This window comes from Octodon degus, unplaced genomic scaffold (assembly GCF_000260255.1).
Source record: "Octodon degus isolate 3935 unplaced genomic scaffold, OctDeg1.0 scaffold00068, whole genome shotgun sequence".
In the NCBI taxonomy this organism is placed as follows: Eukaryota; Metazoa; Chordata; class Mammalia; order Rodentia; family Octodontidae; genus Octodon; species Octodon degus.
This window is the reverse complement of record NW_004524644.1, coordinates 4,823,685-4,841,174: the sequence shown is the minus strand read 5'-3', so window position 1 is coordinate 4,841,174 and position 17,490 is coordinate 4,823,685. Positions and strand designations below refer to the sequence as shown.

The following is a 17,490-nucleotide window of genomic DNA, read 5'->3' as shown; positions in this document are numbered from 1 at the left end:
TCTTCCTCTGACTGTAGTTACCTTTGTGTTTCTCTTTTTTTTTTTGCGGTACCGAGGATTGAACTCAAGGCCTTGAGCTTGCCAGGCAAGCACTTATTCTACCTAGCTATCTCCCTGACCCTTCCTCTGACTGTTAACACCAGCACAATGGATGCAGTCACAACTACAAGGACCTCCAGCACAACCCAAAAGCTCAACGGCCAAACCAGGGCGACGATTCCCACGCGTCTGCTTTCTTAGTCCCGTACCTTAGTCTCCTTATCCCCTCTTCCTAAATCTCTAATCTAATTACTCTCATTGGAGGGTAGCAAGATGCCAGCTGGTTTTATCTTTATTTTTCTGGTGCTGAGAATCTAACTCAGGACCCTGCACTTGCTAGACAGGCGCTGAACCACACTGAGCTATATCCCTGGCCCCAACCAACTGGTTTTAATATACTATTTTTCCTTTTTATTTACCCATTTCAGTTCTATACAATAAATATGCATCATATATGTAAATCAGAAGTACAGAACAACAACAAAAGCCCACTGCTTCCAAGAGCCGGCTCCCCTCTGCACGTGACCGCGAGGTCTTCTTTCCTTCTGCTTGTTCCATAGGAGGCTCTCTCTGCTCTATGGGTCTCAGCAGTGGTGGCTCTCAGCAGTGGCATCAGCATTCAGTTATAGCCTGGGACACCATTTTTTATGAACACTTACTTCCTACAGAATAATAAGCTCCTTAAAGGAAAAACATCCTATCTTCTGGTAGCCCACAAGGGCAAGTGCAGGCATGGGGGCAGCAGACGCCTACTCGCTCTCCTCCTGCTCCCATTAGGCGCATTCTCTCACTTCCTAGGCTTTAATTCTCCAATTCTCACTTTTGAAAGTCATTTGGGAGCCGGCCAAATAGATCAGTGGATTAAAGAGCTTGCAGAGGCAGATGTAGGAGCTGGGGTTCGATCCCCGGGCCTGCTGTGCTGGACCAACCCCCAGGGCGCACTGAGACAGCAATTGAGACTAGGCGTGGTGGCGCGTGTCTGTAATCCCAGCTCTTGGGAGGCTGCAAACAGGAGGATCACTAGGAGTCCGATCTACTAGTGACACCCTGTAGACCCTGTACTAAATACAAAGTAACTTAATCTCTCTGACCTATCGTGAGGACCAACTGCTTATAACAAGCTATTTCAGTTACTGCAATAGAAGAAACAAAACAAAAACCTTTTCTTTTGGATAAAGTTAAAAATAAGTACCAAGTTTAACTAAAAACTAATTGTAGACAAAATATTTTAGGACATGAGAGAAAATTCACTTAAAGATTATCAACATTAGAGCTCTGCGCTAGATCTAGGTAGCTATACAGCATAACAACTGATTGGAATACCCTTTTTCAAGTACTCAATATATGTATATAAAAATTATATATATAAATTTATGTGACACCCTGTAGACCCTGTACTAAATACAAAGTAACTTAATCTCTCTGACCTATTGTGAGGACCAACTGCTTATAACAAATATATAAATTTATATATTAATTTATATATATAAAATTTCCTATAAATGCACTTACAGCAAAATGATCTATTTTTGTTATCAACTCTTCTAAACGAAAAATTAAATGCTACTATCATAATAGATTACAAAGTTTGAAAACGATCTTGGGACAAAACTGTTCATATAAGTTAGTTAAGAATTTTATTTACCTATTTCTCAATCAAAAATTATATATATGAAACAAATGGTCTTAACAGACCCTTTATTCTTTTTTAAAAGAAGTCCTATTTTCTATTTTTATGCTTTTGCCGCCATCTAGTGACGATTTGAGGAATTAAGCACGTGAACCTGCAAGTACATACACAAGACACTTTTGCTTATCTTTGTACAAAAAAATTTAAATTTGTTTCCATTAAATTATATTTATATAACATCAATTTAATTATCAAACCACTTGTTTACTTCAACAGCATGATAATAACCATGAATATAAGAAAAAGATCCAAAAATACTGCTTTTGTCATTAGGTCATGCTTGTAAATATATACAACTCTAGAGATTACTCCCGAAGATCATATATTTAGAATATTCAACTGAAGCTCTCACCTGCTACCCTCAAGGACCAGCCCCAGGACCCCCAAATACCAAAATCTGAGGATGCCCACAGCTCATATAAAACAATGTAGTTCTGACACACAACCTATGCACATCCTCCCCTCCCCTTGAAGTTTCCAGCAGATTATTTAGACTGTAATGCCTACTGCAATGCCAACGCTATAAATGGCTGCAAATATACGTCATACTGCATTGTTCAGGGCAGCGGTGGTGAACCCAGGGCAGGCCTGCCACAGTCTGCTGTCTGCTATCACTGGAAGCTCTAAAAGCTTCACCATTACTGGTTTAAGGAATAACCAGGACAAAGTCTGCCCCTGTGTAAGACAGAAGTAGTTTTATTTTTCAGAATTCTTCCAAGTGTGGCTGGTTGAATTTACGTCTTCAGAACTAACGCAGAAAGTCAGCTGCACTTACTAAGAACACTGGCACTGAGGCAACTGCAGCAGCTGAGGGGGGCTGCGGAGAGGCCGCCGCACTACGGTTAGGCTCACCTGGGAGAAGATATTCGCTGTTGGAGCCACTCTGCTGTCCACTATGCTATATAATATTGCTAATAATCGGTCTAATGGAAACGGCTTTGGTCCAAGGAGATGATTGCTTGTCTGTTGAAAACAAAAACATATAAAAGAACATGGACTTCCGTCTTATATTAGAGCCCTCATTTTCTGTACCATGAATTCCCCAATGGCCATGTGTTTATATTTGTTTGCGAGCTGCTAAAAGATTTACATGTAGTCCTTAAGCTGGAACTCCACCTGATCTGATCATAACATCTTTTAGCATGTGCCTCATGCTAAAAAATTTTTTTTTCTTAAAATCTTTCTTAAAATCAACAGATACTGAATCATAACCATCCAGTCGATGCCATTTTGCTCTTGTAGCCAGATGGCACATGGCTTGACTACAGGGACTGTCATATAACCTAAGCCTGGTTCTTAGCTTCTAACTAGAATTTACTGCTTCCCTCCCACCCTTCTTCTCTGGACCACTTCCTGGAAAATGTACTTGCTCATCATTAACAGTTCTAGAAAGATTATTTACAGTAAATACTAATTTAATTTTTTAAAAAGAACAGTACCAACATAGGCTATCTGAAAACTGCGATGTTCAAGCTTCATCCTATTAGGATTTCATCCTAAAGGATTTTAGTAGCTGTGTAAAAATTTCAATACTTCACATTAGCAATGGTAAATAAAATGGGAAATTATATTTACATGCATGGGAGTATTTATTCAAAAGAAAACTTTCATTTAAAGAAGAATGCTTAGAATTAAAGCTGCAGTACTCACTTTAGCATAATCTAAAAAGATAGCTTAGAAATCATTTTCCAGGTCTTAAATTTTATGGCTCTCTCACTAAATCAGTCATTTAGAAAAGTGTACAGAAGTTAGTAAATACCCATGCACTACCCACGCAATTTTATCAAATCCTACAATCGTACAAGATGTGCAAAGCAATGTGATCACATTACAGATGGACTGAAGGCCCTCTGAAGCCTCTTCCATTTCATTTTCCTTTTATTTCCTAGAAGGAATATCTAAAATGTGCTGCTTTTCCTTATCATTCTCATGCCAGTTTTTATGCTACTACTCACGCAATGGATCCAGAAACACATGCATTCCATGGCTTTCTACCTAAATGGCATCATTTTGGAGATACCTTTTTAGCAACTGCTTTTAGTAATGAGTGAAAAGTAACTCAGAGCTTCTGACACAAACCCACTATGCAGAGTTCTCCACCCTCTCCCAAGGCAGGCGACAGTGGCTAGAGGTACTAAGCACCCCTTAGGGACAAGTGAGCTGAGCATCCGAACACTCCTTCAGCAGCTTTAATTTGGCCTCACATCCCTACTTTCAAAAGTACTTAGTGCCCCTAATTCCGAAATTTTTCCCAATTCCTCAGGCCCAATCGGCTTAGGTTAGGGCTTCAGTATCAGCTTCCTCTGACCCCTTTGGAGTTGTTTCTACCTACTTTGTGATTCTAAATTTGGTGGCTGTCTCATTTGTTTATAGTTTTCCTCCTTTTATTTTTAAAAATTTTTTTTACGGTAATGCATATCATACATATTTTCAAAACAAGAATAGCAAATTAACAATGGTTTTTATATCATGTCTTTTTAATCATCAAATCTGTTGCTCAAATTAACAGATATAGGTTTGCAAGATTGGACAAATAATTAAACATTAACACGTGCTTTCATTAGTAAGTGTTTGTAGTGTACAGTGTTGACATTCATTGTGGGTCTTTGGCACACGTACTTAACTCTGAAATGTATTTTCATGGGTGCTTCAAAGTACAAAAGAGGAATAACTTCCTATTAATCAGTAGTGTTTAAACAATTCAGGGTGATTTTTTTTTTTCAACTAAGTTACTGAAAAGACTATCTATTCAATTTTATCTCCAGCAACAGCTCACTTGAATAGGCCTTCCTTCTCTGCACTTAGTGTAACCAGAAACTATTAAAATATTAAATGGTACCACGTCAACACAAGCTAATTTGCAAAACAAATGCACATCCATTTCCTGTATTATCCTAAATCTGTAAGTTTCTAGTTATACAGGATTTAAAAAGCAAATACCTTTTCATGTTTCTTTAGAAAGTTAGTTTTCTTGATTTTCCCATGATGCTGCAATTAAGGAAAAGAATTGTTAACCAAAAAACATGGTTTGATTAAAGCACAGCATATAATACTCAGACTCTAACTATTTTATTCTACTGATCACCTTGTACATATTAGACTTCAATGTTTTATGCATACTTGACTTAGACTTGTATCAGATGCAAGATTACTTTTGCATGTAACAAAAAGATTTTAAAATAAACTAACAGTAAAAGAACTAACTGTATTGATTCAGAATTGCATGTTTAAAACAGTTCTATAGAAAGAGAACTTCGCAAGTTCAACAAGCCCTTACTCATCTCTTAAGGGAAGATGGCAATTCACCAAATAAATATTGACTGCTATGACTTAAGACACTCAGGATTCAACCATGAGAAAACAAAAACGTGGTCCTGGCCTTCAAGAGAGCAAGGAAACAGATAAGGAGGAAAAGTAATTTACTGCAAAATGTTGTAAGTTTGATAAAGAAAGCAAACATCACATGAAATAAGAGCAAAGAAAACCTACTTGACACAGGCTGAGCAGGGAAGAACATTCTGGGAGGTCATCTAAACTGAAACCTGCAAGGGGAAGAGTAGCTTCCCTGGATGCCAGGACAAGGACCAAGACCTTAAGAGATCAGAACATTCTGAGGAAATGGAACGGCGTGAGACCTAAACTTGTAACTGGTTTCCTCTGCTCTGTAAAACGACCTACCTTCTCTTGAATGCCACATCGTAATCTAAATTTAAAACTGTTAGCAAGTGAGACCATATATATTTCTACTTTCTTATTCTAGTCTCTCCTTGGAAACTTAGAGGTGTTGAGAAATTCCACAACTGTTATTTCTTGTTGGGATAAGAGTTAAAATAGAGATGTGCTAAATAACCTGCAGGGCATGTGGATGAGGAAAAAGAAAACAGGGCAGCAAGGGTGACAGTAAGCAAGCAAGAACACTTGGAACTCCAGGACTCGTTTTTGTGTGCTTGCTTCCAGATGCCTCGCGGTTCTCACATACAGCCTAAACACTAACCTTGGACACATAAGATGGGACCTTGTTATGTTCACCTAAAGTAACCTGAAGGCTGAGACTCAAGATATATAGACTGAAGGCAGCACGGCAGCCTCTCACTCAAGCCCTCGCTTTGCTTAGATTGGGTGTCTGTGTGCCTTTGTTTAGGGCCAGCATCCGTGAGTCTTTCTCAGCAACTTCTCAGTCCCCGTAAGGGATTGACTTCTACAGATAAGAAAATCCAAGGTCGCTAGGGTCCATCAGAGAAAATGACGTAATAGTTATACATCTACTGTGCCCCTTAGAAGATCTCCACCTACAATACCTAGCACAATGCAGATGCAGTAAAATAGCTGGTATTCCACATAGTTAAGGAAAAGACAAGAGAACAGTCTGTACATGTTCAATACACATGCAATTCTTCTTGAGCTCTCCGGGTGGATGGCCTTACAGAGATGGAACATATGCAAAGTAAGCTCCTCACTTACAATTGGGCAGTAAACTTTCACAGGAGTATTGCGAGGGCCTTACTTTGTCAGATCATGAATGAATCTGACTTATTCTTCTCCCAGAATACATCTCTTCGCAAGTTGGGGACTCACTGTATACAGATGCCAACTATATTCCTAAGATCTTCAAACATAAAATTTTAAAAAGTATGTTACTATTACCTTAAGGAAGAACCTCTTGTCAGTCCTTGCTGGGTTGTAAGAAGCAAGGTATGCAGCAATTAGAATAAACTTAGAGTAATACGGAAGTTCCACGTGAGTGTACGCTGAGAGACCTACACAACAAAACATTTTCATGAGGGCTTCTTCAGGCCACAATAGATATTAAACATCTCTTCTCATTTACCTTTTGACTTCCACATGGTGTTTATTCAAAATGATCTATTCTCTGAATTTAAAGAGACACCATGATACTGACAAGGATGACAATAAGGTTAGTGCTAAACATTACTGTTAACATGCTTTGCTTATTTTCGCTCAGCTCCTGTCATTCTAGTTTAAATTCTACTCATTCTTTCATTAAACTTTTTCTGTTTTTCCTCTACGTGCCAAAATAGAAAACCACTGCTACTATAAAATCCTATTCCACGCATTTCATGTACATTTCAGATATTACATCTTATGTTAACAGTTCATTACACATTTATACTCCATACTGAATGACACAGTTTGCTTAAAAAAAAAACACACACACACATCTGTAGTATGGGGTTTTTGTTTGTTTGGCATCTGTATGTTGACATGCATCAATAAGCAATTAATGATGGGGTAAATAAAACAAACACTAAGGACCCCGAAGGGAAGAGAAGGAAGCTGGTATTGCAGACTCTACTGTGTCAGGCACTGGGCAAGTTTCCCTGAAGGAACACTTGAATCATCACAGCACCAAGCAGCTACATATTCTCGCCATTTTACAAATAAAGAAACTGAGATGTATTCAAGGCCACACAGGAAGTAATACAGAGCATTCAGCGCAAGCTTTTGGTTTTTTGTTTTTGTCTTTAGTACAGAGTCTACAGGGTCTGCAGGGTCTACAGGGTCTCATTACACAGACTGGACTCATTCATAGTGATCCTCCTGTTTTCAGCCTCCCAAGCACTGGAATTACAGGCGTGCGCAGCATGCCCAGTCTCAATTGTGGTCTCAGTGTGCCCCAGGGGCGGCACTGCAAGCCTGGGATGGGACCCTGGTCTCTGTGAGTTTTAAACATCGTTACTTATTTTTTCTTCTTCTGTTATACACCTGGAAATCACTTGTAAATCATCTTCAGACTTCAGAAACCAAAATAGATGAAACAAAATCTTAATGCCACATTATTTTATTCCACATTCCCAAATATCTGTGACTGGCATTCCAAAAAAATAAGAGAATTTTAAATATTCACTAATTTTTAAAGCAAAATCAGTGCTATCCGAAGTCTCCTTAAAACAAACAGAACAACAATGCTTTGAAAACATAACCACCAAGTATATCCTGAAACTGAGTTAATACATGATTGGATTGCATTCCATAAAATTCATGAAATATACACATACTGATAGAAAACTGAACTATATAATTGAACTGGTACAATAAATGCATTGAGAGAAAGAAAACTTTCACATGATACAATGCAATGTATGGAAAACAGAAAATTAGGAAAGCAAGAAAACCCCAAATTCGAGACTAACCTCAGCTACCTAGTGCGATGTTGCCCACAAAACAAACTCAAGAAAGCAAACACGAAACTGCTGTTCAGTTAAAGGATTATCATTAGCAAATTATCATTACAGCTTATAAGGTAAAGTCTCTTTTATAACACTACTTACTCACTGGCCTTCGTATACACCTTCATATCAACAGTTAATGTCTCCGATAACTCAGTATTTTGGTACCTTTTAGTTGTCCTGGATCTGTGTCATCTTTCTGTAGCTTTTCCCACTGAGAACTTAAAGAAAACAGGAAAACTGTTTATAAAAACTATGAAACCAATATACATTCTGAACAACAGCTTCCAAAAAGTCGGGATCTAGCTTGCTATGGCTTTTACTTTTTATTTATTCTGCTTCTCCCATTTATTCAACAACAATTAGGCAATATGAAATATGCAATGCTATTTTAACTCAGTAAATTTCACTACACATGAGTGAACGAGATCTGGCAAGAGGGAAAGAGATGCGCAGCCCACACGCCTCCCCAGGAGCAGGAGGCCAGCATCAGAACGCCACTTCTGTGCTGCCGAAGAACCGACAGGTCCTGTGTGTCACGTTCTGAAACATTCCAAAACCCTAAACTTTTAAAGTTTCCTATGATACACAGTTTCAGGTTTTGGAGTATTTCAGAGTTTTGGACTATGAATGCCTACCGGCACATTTGAATTTTTTTTTTTTTTTTTGCAGAACAAGGGATTGAACTCAGGCCCTCGTACTTGCCAGGCAAGCGCTTGTTCTGCTGAGCCATCTCCCCAGCCTACCGATACATTTGATGTAAATATTTCAAAATGTGAAAAACATTCCAAATCTGAAATACTTCTGTTCCCAAGCATTTTGAATAAGGGTTCAACCTGTAGAACACAAACTGTAATTACCTTGATACCTCTCTGAGGTAGACGGTCTGCATGGCTTTCTTCAAGTGAGGCTCAATATTTTTCCACAGTTTGCGAGTATCACGTTCACTTGCTATCACATAGGAGAAAATTTCAGTAATTTAGACTGTATTTATTTTACTAGGACATATCTATATTCTTCTGAACTTAGCAAACATACATAGCACATCTTAATTTCTTCTTTCACCCTCCTTTCCCACCCTCCACCCCGCGCGCCTCCCTTTCTTAATCTCTTTCCTATTTGAGAAAGATCTTTCTACTTTTTATTTTTGTAAAAAGAAATATTAGTAAGTAATGTTTCATAGTTACCTTCTCCTTTAACAACAGGTTCACAATATTTAGGAAAATTAAGTACTGCCTGTAAATAAGAAAACAAAAAGCATATCTCTCTCACAATTCAGGATTCATTTTACAAGTTAAATGTTTATTAAAATTTAAGCAATTTTATTTAAGTTTATTTTTGTTCAAGTAGAATATAATCATAGATTACTACATAAAATAGCAAAAATGATTTTTGTGCAACATGAAAAGTCTTTTAACTGATTAAATCCTAATATATTAGGTTATAAATAAAGTAACAAAGTGTAATTTGTACTTTCGATCATAATGACGCCTTGTAGGACCACGAAGTCCAGAGAATCACCTGTTATTTTCTAAGGCCTACACATTGCCATAGACATCATCAAGGTCAGCATGACTCATAGTATTAGCACGGGCAGCACTACCAGAGACCACCATCGAAAGATTTGGCACTGTTTTGGGTACGGTAAACCAGAGTTTCTGAGGATAAGTCCCAGGGCTCTATATCTAGCAGCCTGTCTAGTAAAATATGCACTCTAAAGTCTAAGAAGAACTATAACTAATCTTAAGTGCCTCATGGTCTTCCATCCATCAACCCTAGAATTCTACTGAAAGTAAGCTACTTGGTTTGTGAACCATTGATTAATATTAACTTGGTCCAAGTATTTTATAATGAAATAACTCAATCCTGGGACCTAGGAGAAAAGATATAGGTAAACGTGTAGCTATATAACCTCAAATTAAGGGGATAATATTAAGTGAAGAAGGACAAAAAATTCACTGTGGCCAACTGTCTCACCTAGTTTTCTGCTTTCCAATCTACGCACTGGCTAAGAACACCAGATATAATAATGGTAACAATCTGAGATAAGTAACTTTTTGGTTGAATTAAAATATGTTATTGTTCTTCTTGGTTAAAACTTTGAAACACATGTTAAATAATTTATGAATAGCAATAAATAGACCAAAAACAGTGAGGAGAGAGAGAACACTCGCCCTTGAAAGTAGCTGGCTTATTAGCCCTAGAATGACTGCATTACTATTTTTTGTTACATAGAAATAAGACCTTGAGTATAAACTGAATTCTCGCCCCTTCCTTTCATGTCTCCACCATTAAAGTAAAAACCAGTCAAACGAAAGTTATACATAATCATTTTTCAAACTGTGAGGTACTAACAGGTATTTAAAAATTTTTTTGGAAAACATTTTATATAAAGATCTAACTTAAGTGGTTTATGAAATATCTGTAACTAAAGTATTTCACTATACACAAATTCATCTAGATTCTAGGGTAGTCAAGACATACATAAAACCTCAAGCGTTATTACGTAAGTTAACAGAAAGAGACAAAACTGCTTAACTAACCACTTTCTGTTAAGTCTTTATTTGATTGTAATGGAGCGCTACATTTTCTGCAGCTAAAGAGAAAACAAAAAGCCACAACCCTAGAGAAGAGTGACTGAAGTTGAACAATGTAAATTTCCTCACCAAGTCAAAGTATACCTCACCCACACATATCGTCCTTTTTATGGTATTTCACCTTTGAAAGGCCACACCCAGATTTTTTAAATACAGTTTCATCTTCTAACCTATCTCAGTGATTTCTGCATGGAAAACTATTAAAATATATATACATGCATTTGTCTATTACCGCAAAATGTTCACTCACTAGATGTCTGAGCTCTTTCAAATCCCGACAAACAGTGTAGAAAACGCCAAGAAGGATATTAATGTAGGCAGCGTAGAAATCAGCGGAATACTCTGGAGGGTGATCGTGGCACAGGATCTTCTGAAGGTTCCCTGGACACAGGACACCAATCAGCTTGTAGGCATTAACACAGCGCCCTAACTTCATCTTCAAGGATTTTCTAACAAAGGATTAAAAAACAAATACCCAAGCCCAGCAATAAAGCATGATAAAACTGTTACACAGATTAGAATAGAAAAGAGTGATTTTGTGACAGAAGTAAGTATTTGTCTTCATTCCCAGTTCCTGGCATAACCTAAAATCTCAGGTAAGCCCGTGGGAGAAGCATCTTTTATAATCCAGTCTCTTTCAAACACACTTGCATTTATAATACTAAGTGATCCTCAGTGGGCCCCCAAACAGCTTAAGGATGAGAACTGATGAGGCTCTACTCGGTGACCTCCAGGAAGGAGGAATGTGCCAAAGACCAGGCCCTCCCCAAAGGCACTGACTGGATCCCTCAGGCCTTGTGACGGCGCTGCAGCACAGCCGGCAATGACGGGGAGCAGCCAGCTCCAGCTGGTGAGGGCACCCACAGCATGCTGCCCTGCACAAGACAGAAGCTCCCAAGCCGGGACCCTCTATCTGGCTGATCCCTGTGTCCTGAACAACATGATTTAAAGAAAATGCTAACAGTACATGAAATGCTGAGTTCTGTGAGCCATGGTGGAAAATTCTGTTCTGAAAGAGGTCAGAGGAACAGTTAATTTACAGCCAGTTTTCAGATCTGCAAGTGGAAATTTGGGCTCGTAACTAGCACCTGAAGTGGAAACAAGCTCAGGAAACAGACCTGTGGAGTCTGCACTGAGTTCTTACAGTCGGCTTTAGAAGTGAAGGAACTGGCCACTTGGCGTCTGCCCAATTAGAGAGCTGTTTATTTCAGAGGAGGGAAACTCAACCCATTTGGCATCACAGTGTTTTTAGCACACATGGATTCAGAAAATGTAATACAAATTTTGAAGCCAACATCAAAAAGCATGTACTCAGCTTCTAAAAAGAATTACTAAATGTTGCTTAAGTCACATATAAAATAGTATCTAAAGAAAGTTTCAAGTATTACTGGAAAAATCACAATCAGTATCAAGGGTAAAATAATAAATTCCAATATTTCTGTTATCAACTAGAAAAAAGGAGTGTAGAGTACAAAAAACACCACCAAACTAAAAATTCTAGTGATATTCACTTTTCATAAAAAATAATTGTGTAAAGTTTTAAAATAACCAGCCCTGATGCCAATGCTCACTTTGTCAGTCCCTCTTTTCCTAAAACATGTTTTTAGCTACAACTTAGGGTCTCGTTATTTCTTTTCGATTCTCTTTGAAGCTCTTTAGAGGATGCTAAGAGGATGCTATACGTTTAGAGTCCTAACATCATATTCTATCACACTGAAAGTCTATTATAGAAGCATAGCTACAAGTAAAGAAAAACAACTATCTATTACTCACAATCTCCCAGGCATAGTACATGAATCAGTCAGTCGTTTGCTCCTATCCCAATACCTTCTGAATTTCTGGTGCTAGGTTTACTTAGGCTTCTTAGTTAAGAATCCTCAAATATAACTTATATTTTAAAACTAGATCTAGATGGCACAGGTTGTTTGCAGTACTTTTAGGTAAAAATTCTTCAAGGTTGTTCTGATTCTATTTCCTTTCATTGAGGTTTCCCATTAATTAAGCATCCTAACCATGGTTAGTTCTTGATGTTAATCTCTGATTCCTGAAAATCACTTAGATATAATTGGAAAAATCAAATAATACACATTGATTGTCAATGAAAACCTATACACAGAGCTTACAACTACCTCCCACTGGCCAAAAAAAAAAAGCAGCAGCAGCTATTTCAAAGCCCAGTTTTATGCTTAGAATATTTTTCTGGGGAATATCAAGCAGATAATAATTTATTATTATTAGATTTATTTATGTTTTACAATATTGGGAACTCAATTCAGGACCTCATCTTGCTAGGCAAGCACTGTACCGCTGAGCCACATCTTCAAATGGGAAGTGTACTTTTTTTTTTTTTAAATGTATTTGATACAGGGTCTCTCTAAGCAGCTTGGACTCACAGCGATCCTCCTGTTTTTGGCCTCCCTAGCACTGGGATTACATGCGTACACCACCAGGCCCAGACTCTGGCAGGCTCAGCGTGCCCAAGGGTGGGGCTGACAGGGCATGTGATGCTGGGGCTCAAACCCTGGTTCCTGAGCTTACCTAAGCAGGTGTTTAGTCTGCTGAGTACCTCACTGGCTCTGGGAACTGCATCTTTATATCAAAAGCCTATGTACTTCTGCATTCTGATAGCAAACTTTAAATATGTCTCTTAATTTTTCTTAAATTAAGCATAAGAAAATATTTGATAGACTGAAAATGTCTAAAAGATACCTTAGGGGTTGGGGAGATAGCTCAGTAGAATAAGTGCTTGCCTGGCAAGTGCAAGGGCCTGAGTTAAATCCCTGTTCCGCAAAAATAAATAAATAACTAAATAAAAATAAAAGGTACCTTAAAACACAGAAAGATATATATGAAAGATACTAAATAACTAGATAAATGGAAGGAAAAGAGAGAAAAGGAAATGGATAGGCAGACAGATGGAGATATAAATGTACAACGGACGGTCTATAAATGCATGGGGGATGAAATCTGGAAAATGCAGGCTGCAGTCTCCAGCGCAGACCACGCTCCTGGGCACTTTGGCTTAAGACGGTCACTTCATGAGCCTCTCTATGCAGACAACCCATTCAGGTCACCCTCAACATCGCATACGAAAGCTGAGTAGGTGCTGCCACTGGGCCATTTTAGCCCTGACAAACACCATGTAAGAATCAAAACTCTTGACTGCATTACCCCATGAGCAGCCCAGCCCCTCTAGTGCAGATTACAGACAGTGCTTCAGAGTACAGGTATACAGTAGGTAAGTCATGCTAGATCTCAGAGCCTAGGACCATTCAGTCATGGAAAAAAAAAAATCTAACAAAACATCTTGTAGTAAATGAAGGGGAATAGAAACTTTCTAATTTATCTCCTGGTGTCTTAAAATTTCACTTTCAAAGCAGTCAAAAAAGGCATGGTTAAGGGCCAGTGAGATAGCTTACTGGCCTAAGCACCTGCTTAGGCAAGCACAGGAACAAGATTTCGATCCCCATTACCGCATGCCATACTGGCCCCATCCCTGGGGCACACTGAGCCAACAACCAAGTCCTGGCATGGTGGTGCACACTGTAATCCCAGCGCTGGCGATGCTGAAAACAGGAGGATCACTATGAGTCTCAACTGCATAGTGAGACTGTACCAACTACATAAATGAAAAGAAGAAGAAGAAAAAAAAGCCATGGTTTAATATAAATACTACAGTCCCAGGAAAAAAATAAAAGCTACAGGAAGTGAAAAAGGGGTAGCAAATAAAATACTTGGTGAAATAATGGCTAAAATTTTTCCTAAGTTGCATGAAAATATACATGAAGTTTATTAAAAATCCTAAGTATAATTAATAATGAAAGATTCTTTCTTGCTTTTTTATTAAAGTCCAAGTAATACTGTATTATGAATTTTATAGTAAAGGTAGAAAATGTAGGAAAGTGTTAGCACAAAGGATGGAGAACTATAAGCCACTGATATTTTCACTCTAAACCTATTATGACACCGTATCTACACCAAAAACTTAATCAAGTTCACCTGACAATCTATCTAAAAGAAAAAGCAAACACACATAACCAAAACCAAGTCATCTGCATGTGGTAAAGGCCAGACAACTAGAGTTCTACACTGGGCCCTTTGCCAAAACTCCTGGAGATGTGTCCTAGGTATCAGACACCATATCCTGAAATGCAACAGATGCATTCAATTTACCATGACTGGATGATATCAGCCAAGGTCATCTTTATGCTGGTTTCATGCTTATTCGCTTCACGTTTCCTTCTTTAATGGCTATCTGATCATAGTGGTTATACCTTGTAAAACTCTTAACACATAAAATTTGATAATCAGATTTAACCTGGCTTTATCATTACATACTTATCAAAAACTCATCATCTTCACTATGTTTTTGTCCTCATTCTCCATCTATGCTGCTTGGTGCCTTTTAAATTTTTTCAATCAAATCACACAATCATATACTTCAACTTCACTATAATGTAGAGAGCAAATATGTAAAAAGAATTCTTATAATTCCAAGTATTTTTCCATGCTTAAAAACAAAACAAAAAAATTAAATGCAAAAATGATGACATAGATCTAAAGGAACTTCTTAAAGTCCTTTGTTTTATTCTGATATTTTCTTTATTTTGTGACTTTCATGGATGAGAAGCTATTGAAACTAAGGAATCCTTCTATTTTGAGTTTCTTAAAAAAAAAAAAAGAAAGAAAGAAAAAAGTTAGCTAGCTAAAGCAGTAGGTGTTATCTGACTGCTGTGCTTGTGAAGACAGAAAAAATGTGTTGATCTCAACAATGAATGTTTAAAGCTGATTAGAACACTGGTGTTAACAAGGCCAAAAAGGCCCCCGTGACCACTGCAAGCTGTTTTCTCAAAGCCTGCTAAGCACCCTATACTTAGAATTTTTGACTCAAAAGTATCACCTTGTTTAATGATAGCCCAATATTAATTTGTGAAGGTAGACAACAACATAAGCCACTATATTGTTTCCAAAAGACAAAAATCAACAGTATCTATAAAATTTGAGGTTAAATGTAATATCAAAAAAAAAAAAAAAAAGAAAAGAAAAAGGAAGCATAAAGGTTAGTAGTTGGCACAAGAGTTAGGGCAATGAAAAATAAGATTTACAAAACTCAAAGACACATTCCTTCCACACAGCATCTCCAAGTATTTTTCCAAGTACAGCACAACATATACACACGAATTCTATGGTAAGTAAAGATTTCAACACAATTTCAGTATCAATCTAGTCTGACTCTTTTTTGTTAGATGGTTTAATCACAATATATACAGACATATTAAAGGACTGATAAGGAAGGAAACAGACTATTAGCATACTTTTTTCATTCAAATATTTCATAACTATATAAGAATGTCCCCACCAGCTTCAAAGTAAGACTTCTGCAAGTAAAAATATAAGAATTTTAGGACTGTCAACAAACCCTAGCAGTTTAATGTATCAATGTATTCCAATTTAAACATATGAGGTTAATCTTTCAAACAAAAAATATTGTTCTGAACAGAAAAGGCAGTACTTTAAAATTTACCTATGCTGTAATCAGGGAAATACAAGACAAATGGCTCGAAGCATCCAGTATTTGGACGAAACTTTTCCCAAATAATTTCACTGAGGAAAAGAACAGTCACGTTTCTGTCAGTCTGCAAAAGAAAAATTAATAAAAGTAAATTTGCATTTTAAAAACTTAATCATAACTAACTCCATTTGGATTTTTCTTCAAATAAATTCAGCAAAGCTCTAACATGTAACAAATTATTTGCATATTAATAAACCATATTTAGAAAACCTAATCAAGGAAATGAACCATTTGTAAATTTTCATACATAATTACTTAGAATTTCCATAAAATTTGTATGTTAATCAACATTTCAGCTACCCATGAACACTAAAACAGTCACACAAGAATAGTGTTATAGAAATTAACAAACACTTTGTTTTAAAAGTTATGATGAAAATCTTTCTATGTGATTTTTTAAAAAACATAAGCTTTCAATCTATAACAAAAATGGCAAAAACCTATATTGTTTGTCATCATCAAAACAGCTATAGCAACTCAGAAAAAAAATAGAAATGCAGAGTTGAATAAAAGGCAGTTAGACCATACTATAAAACCTTGTATTACTGGGAAAATTCAATGTTTTATTAAGGAGTATTTTATTATTGAACAAAACTGATACTGAATACACATTATAAATATAACAACTAACTATGAGTATTAGTATCTAAAAAAAATCCTAAGTAAAACAAGTATCTTTTTGAAGAATATTTAGAAATTACAATTAGAATACAGAAAAGAATATAAAAAGAACAAGTCTGACCTGTCGGTAACACTCCTAAAGGGTGACCACAAACCCCTGTGCATGCTAGCTAAAATTTATCTAATTCTAGTTATTTATCTAATTTATCTAACTCTAATCCTCCACACACATTTCAATTTTTCTCATATTCTTTTTGATATCTTCTTGGATGATACAGTAAATAGAGGTATTTTCTTTCTTCAAGTATTTGTAGGTCCCAATATCGTACATAAATTGCACTATACTTTTATGCTAATTTACTATTTATTGATCCTGAAACCTATATATACTTTTTATGCTTTGATTTTTAAGATTCTCTGAATTTCTGCAGGGTAAATTAAATACACTGTAATTATTGTTTTATTTACAAAGCACATGTAAAAGCATTTTATAAAACCAGCTGATAATTTAAATTTCATTTTTCTCAGGTAAATATAAAAATGGGGGGGCTGGTGAGATGGCTCAGTGGTCTAAAGCACCTACTTAGAACAAGCTTAGCAAAGCACAGGGGCCGCGGTTCAATCCCCCAGCACCACATGCCAGCCAGCCCCGCCCCCTGGTGGGCTGAGCTGGCCACACACACACACACACACACACACACACAAATAAAAATTTTAAAAAAAATTTTAAAAAAATATAAAAATGGGAAATATCTTCATTAGATTTCTCCTTCAAAGAATACA

General features: G+C 36.9%; 1 protein-coding gene across 1 annotated transcript in view; it reads right to left on the bottom strand.

Annotated features, from left to right (window-relative positions):
- The window catches only part of Orc5 (origin recognition complex subunit 5), a 50,360-nt gene that overhangs the window by 15,189 nt on the left and 17,681 nt on the right, over positions 1 to 17,490 (bottom strand). The window contains exons 5-12 of the mRNA XM_023719499.1: positions 16,039 to 16,150; positions 10,765 to 10,895; positions 9,105 to 9,153; positions 8,778 to 8,868; positions 8,086 to 8,138; positions 6,374 to 6,486; positions 4,670 to 4,717; positions 2,582 to 2,692 (exon numbers count right to left, since the gene is read on the bottom strand). Of these exons, the coding sequence (XP_023575267.1) occupies positions 2,582 to 2,692; positions 4,670 to 4,717; positions 6,374 to 6,486; positions 8,086 to 8,138; positions 8,778 to 8,868; positions 9,105 to 9,153; positions 10,765 to 10,895; positions 16,039 to 16,150 (708 nt within the window). The remainder of the gene's footprint in view (positions 1 to 2,581; positions 2,693 to 4,669; positions 4,718 to 6,373; positions 6,487 to 8,085; positions 8,139 to 8,777; positions 8,869 to 9,104; positions 9,154 to 10,764; positions 10,896 to 16,038; positions 16,151 to 17,490) is intronic.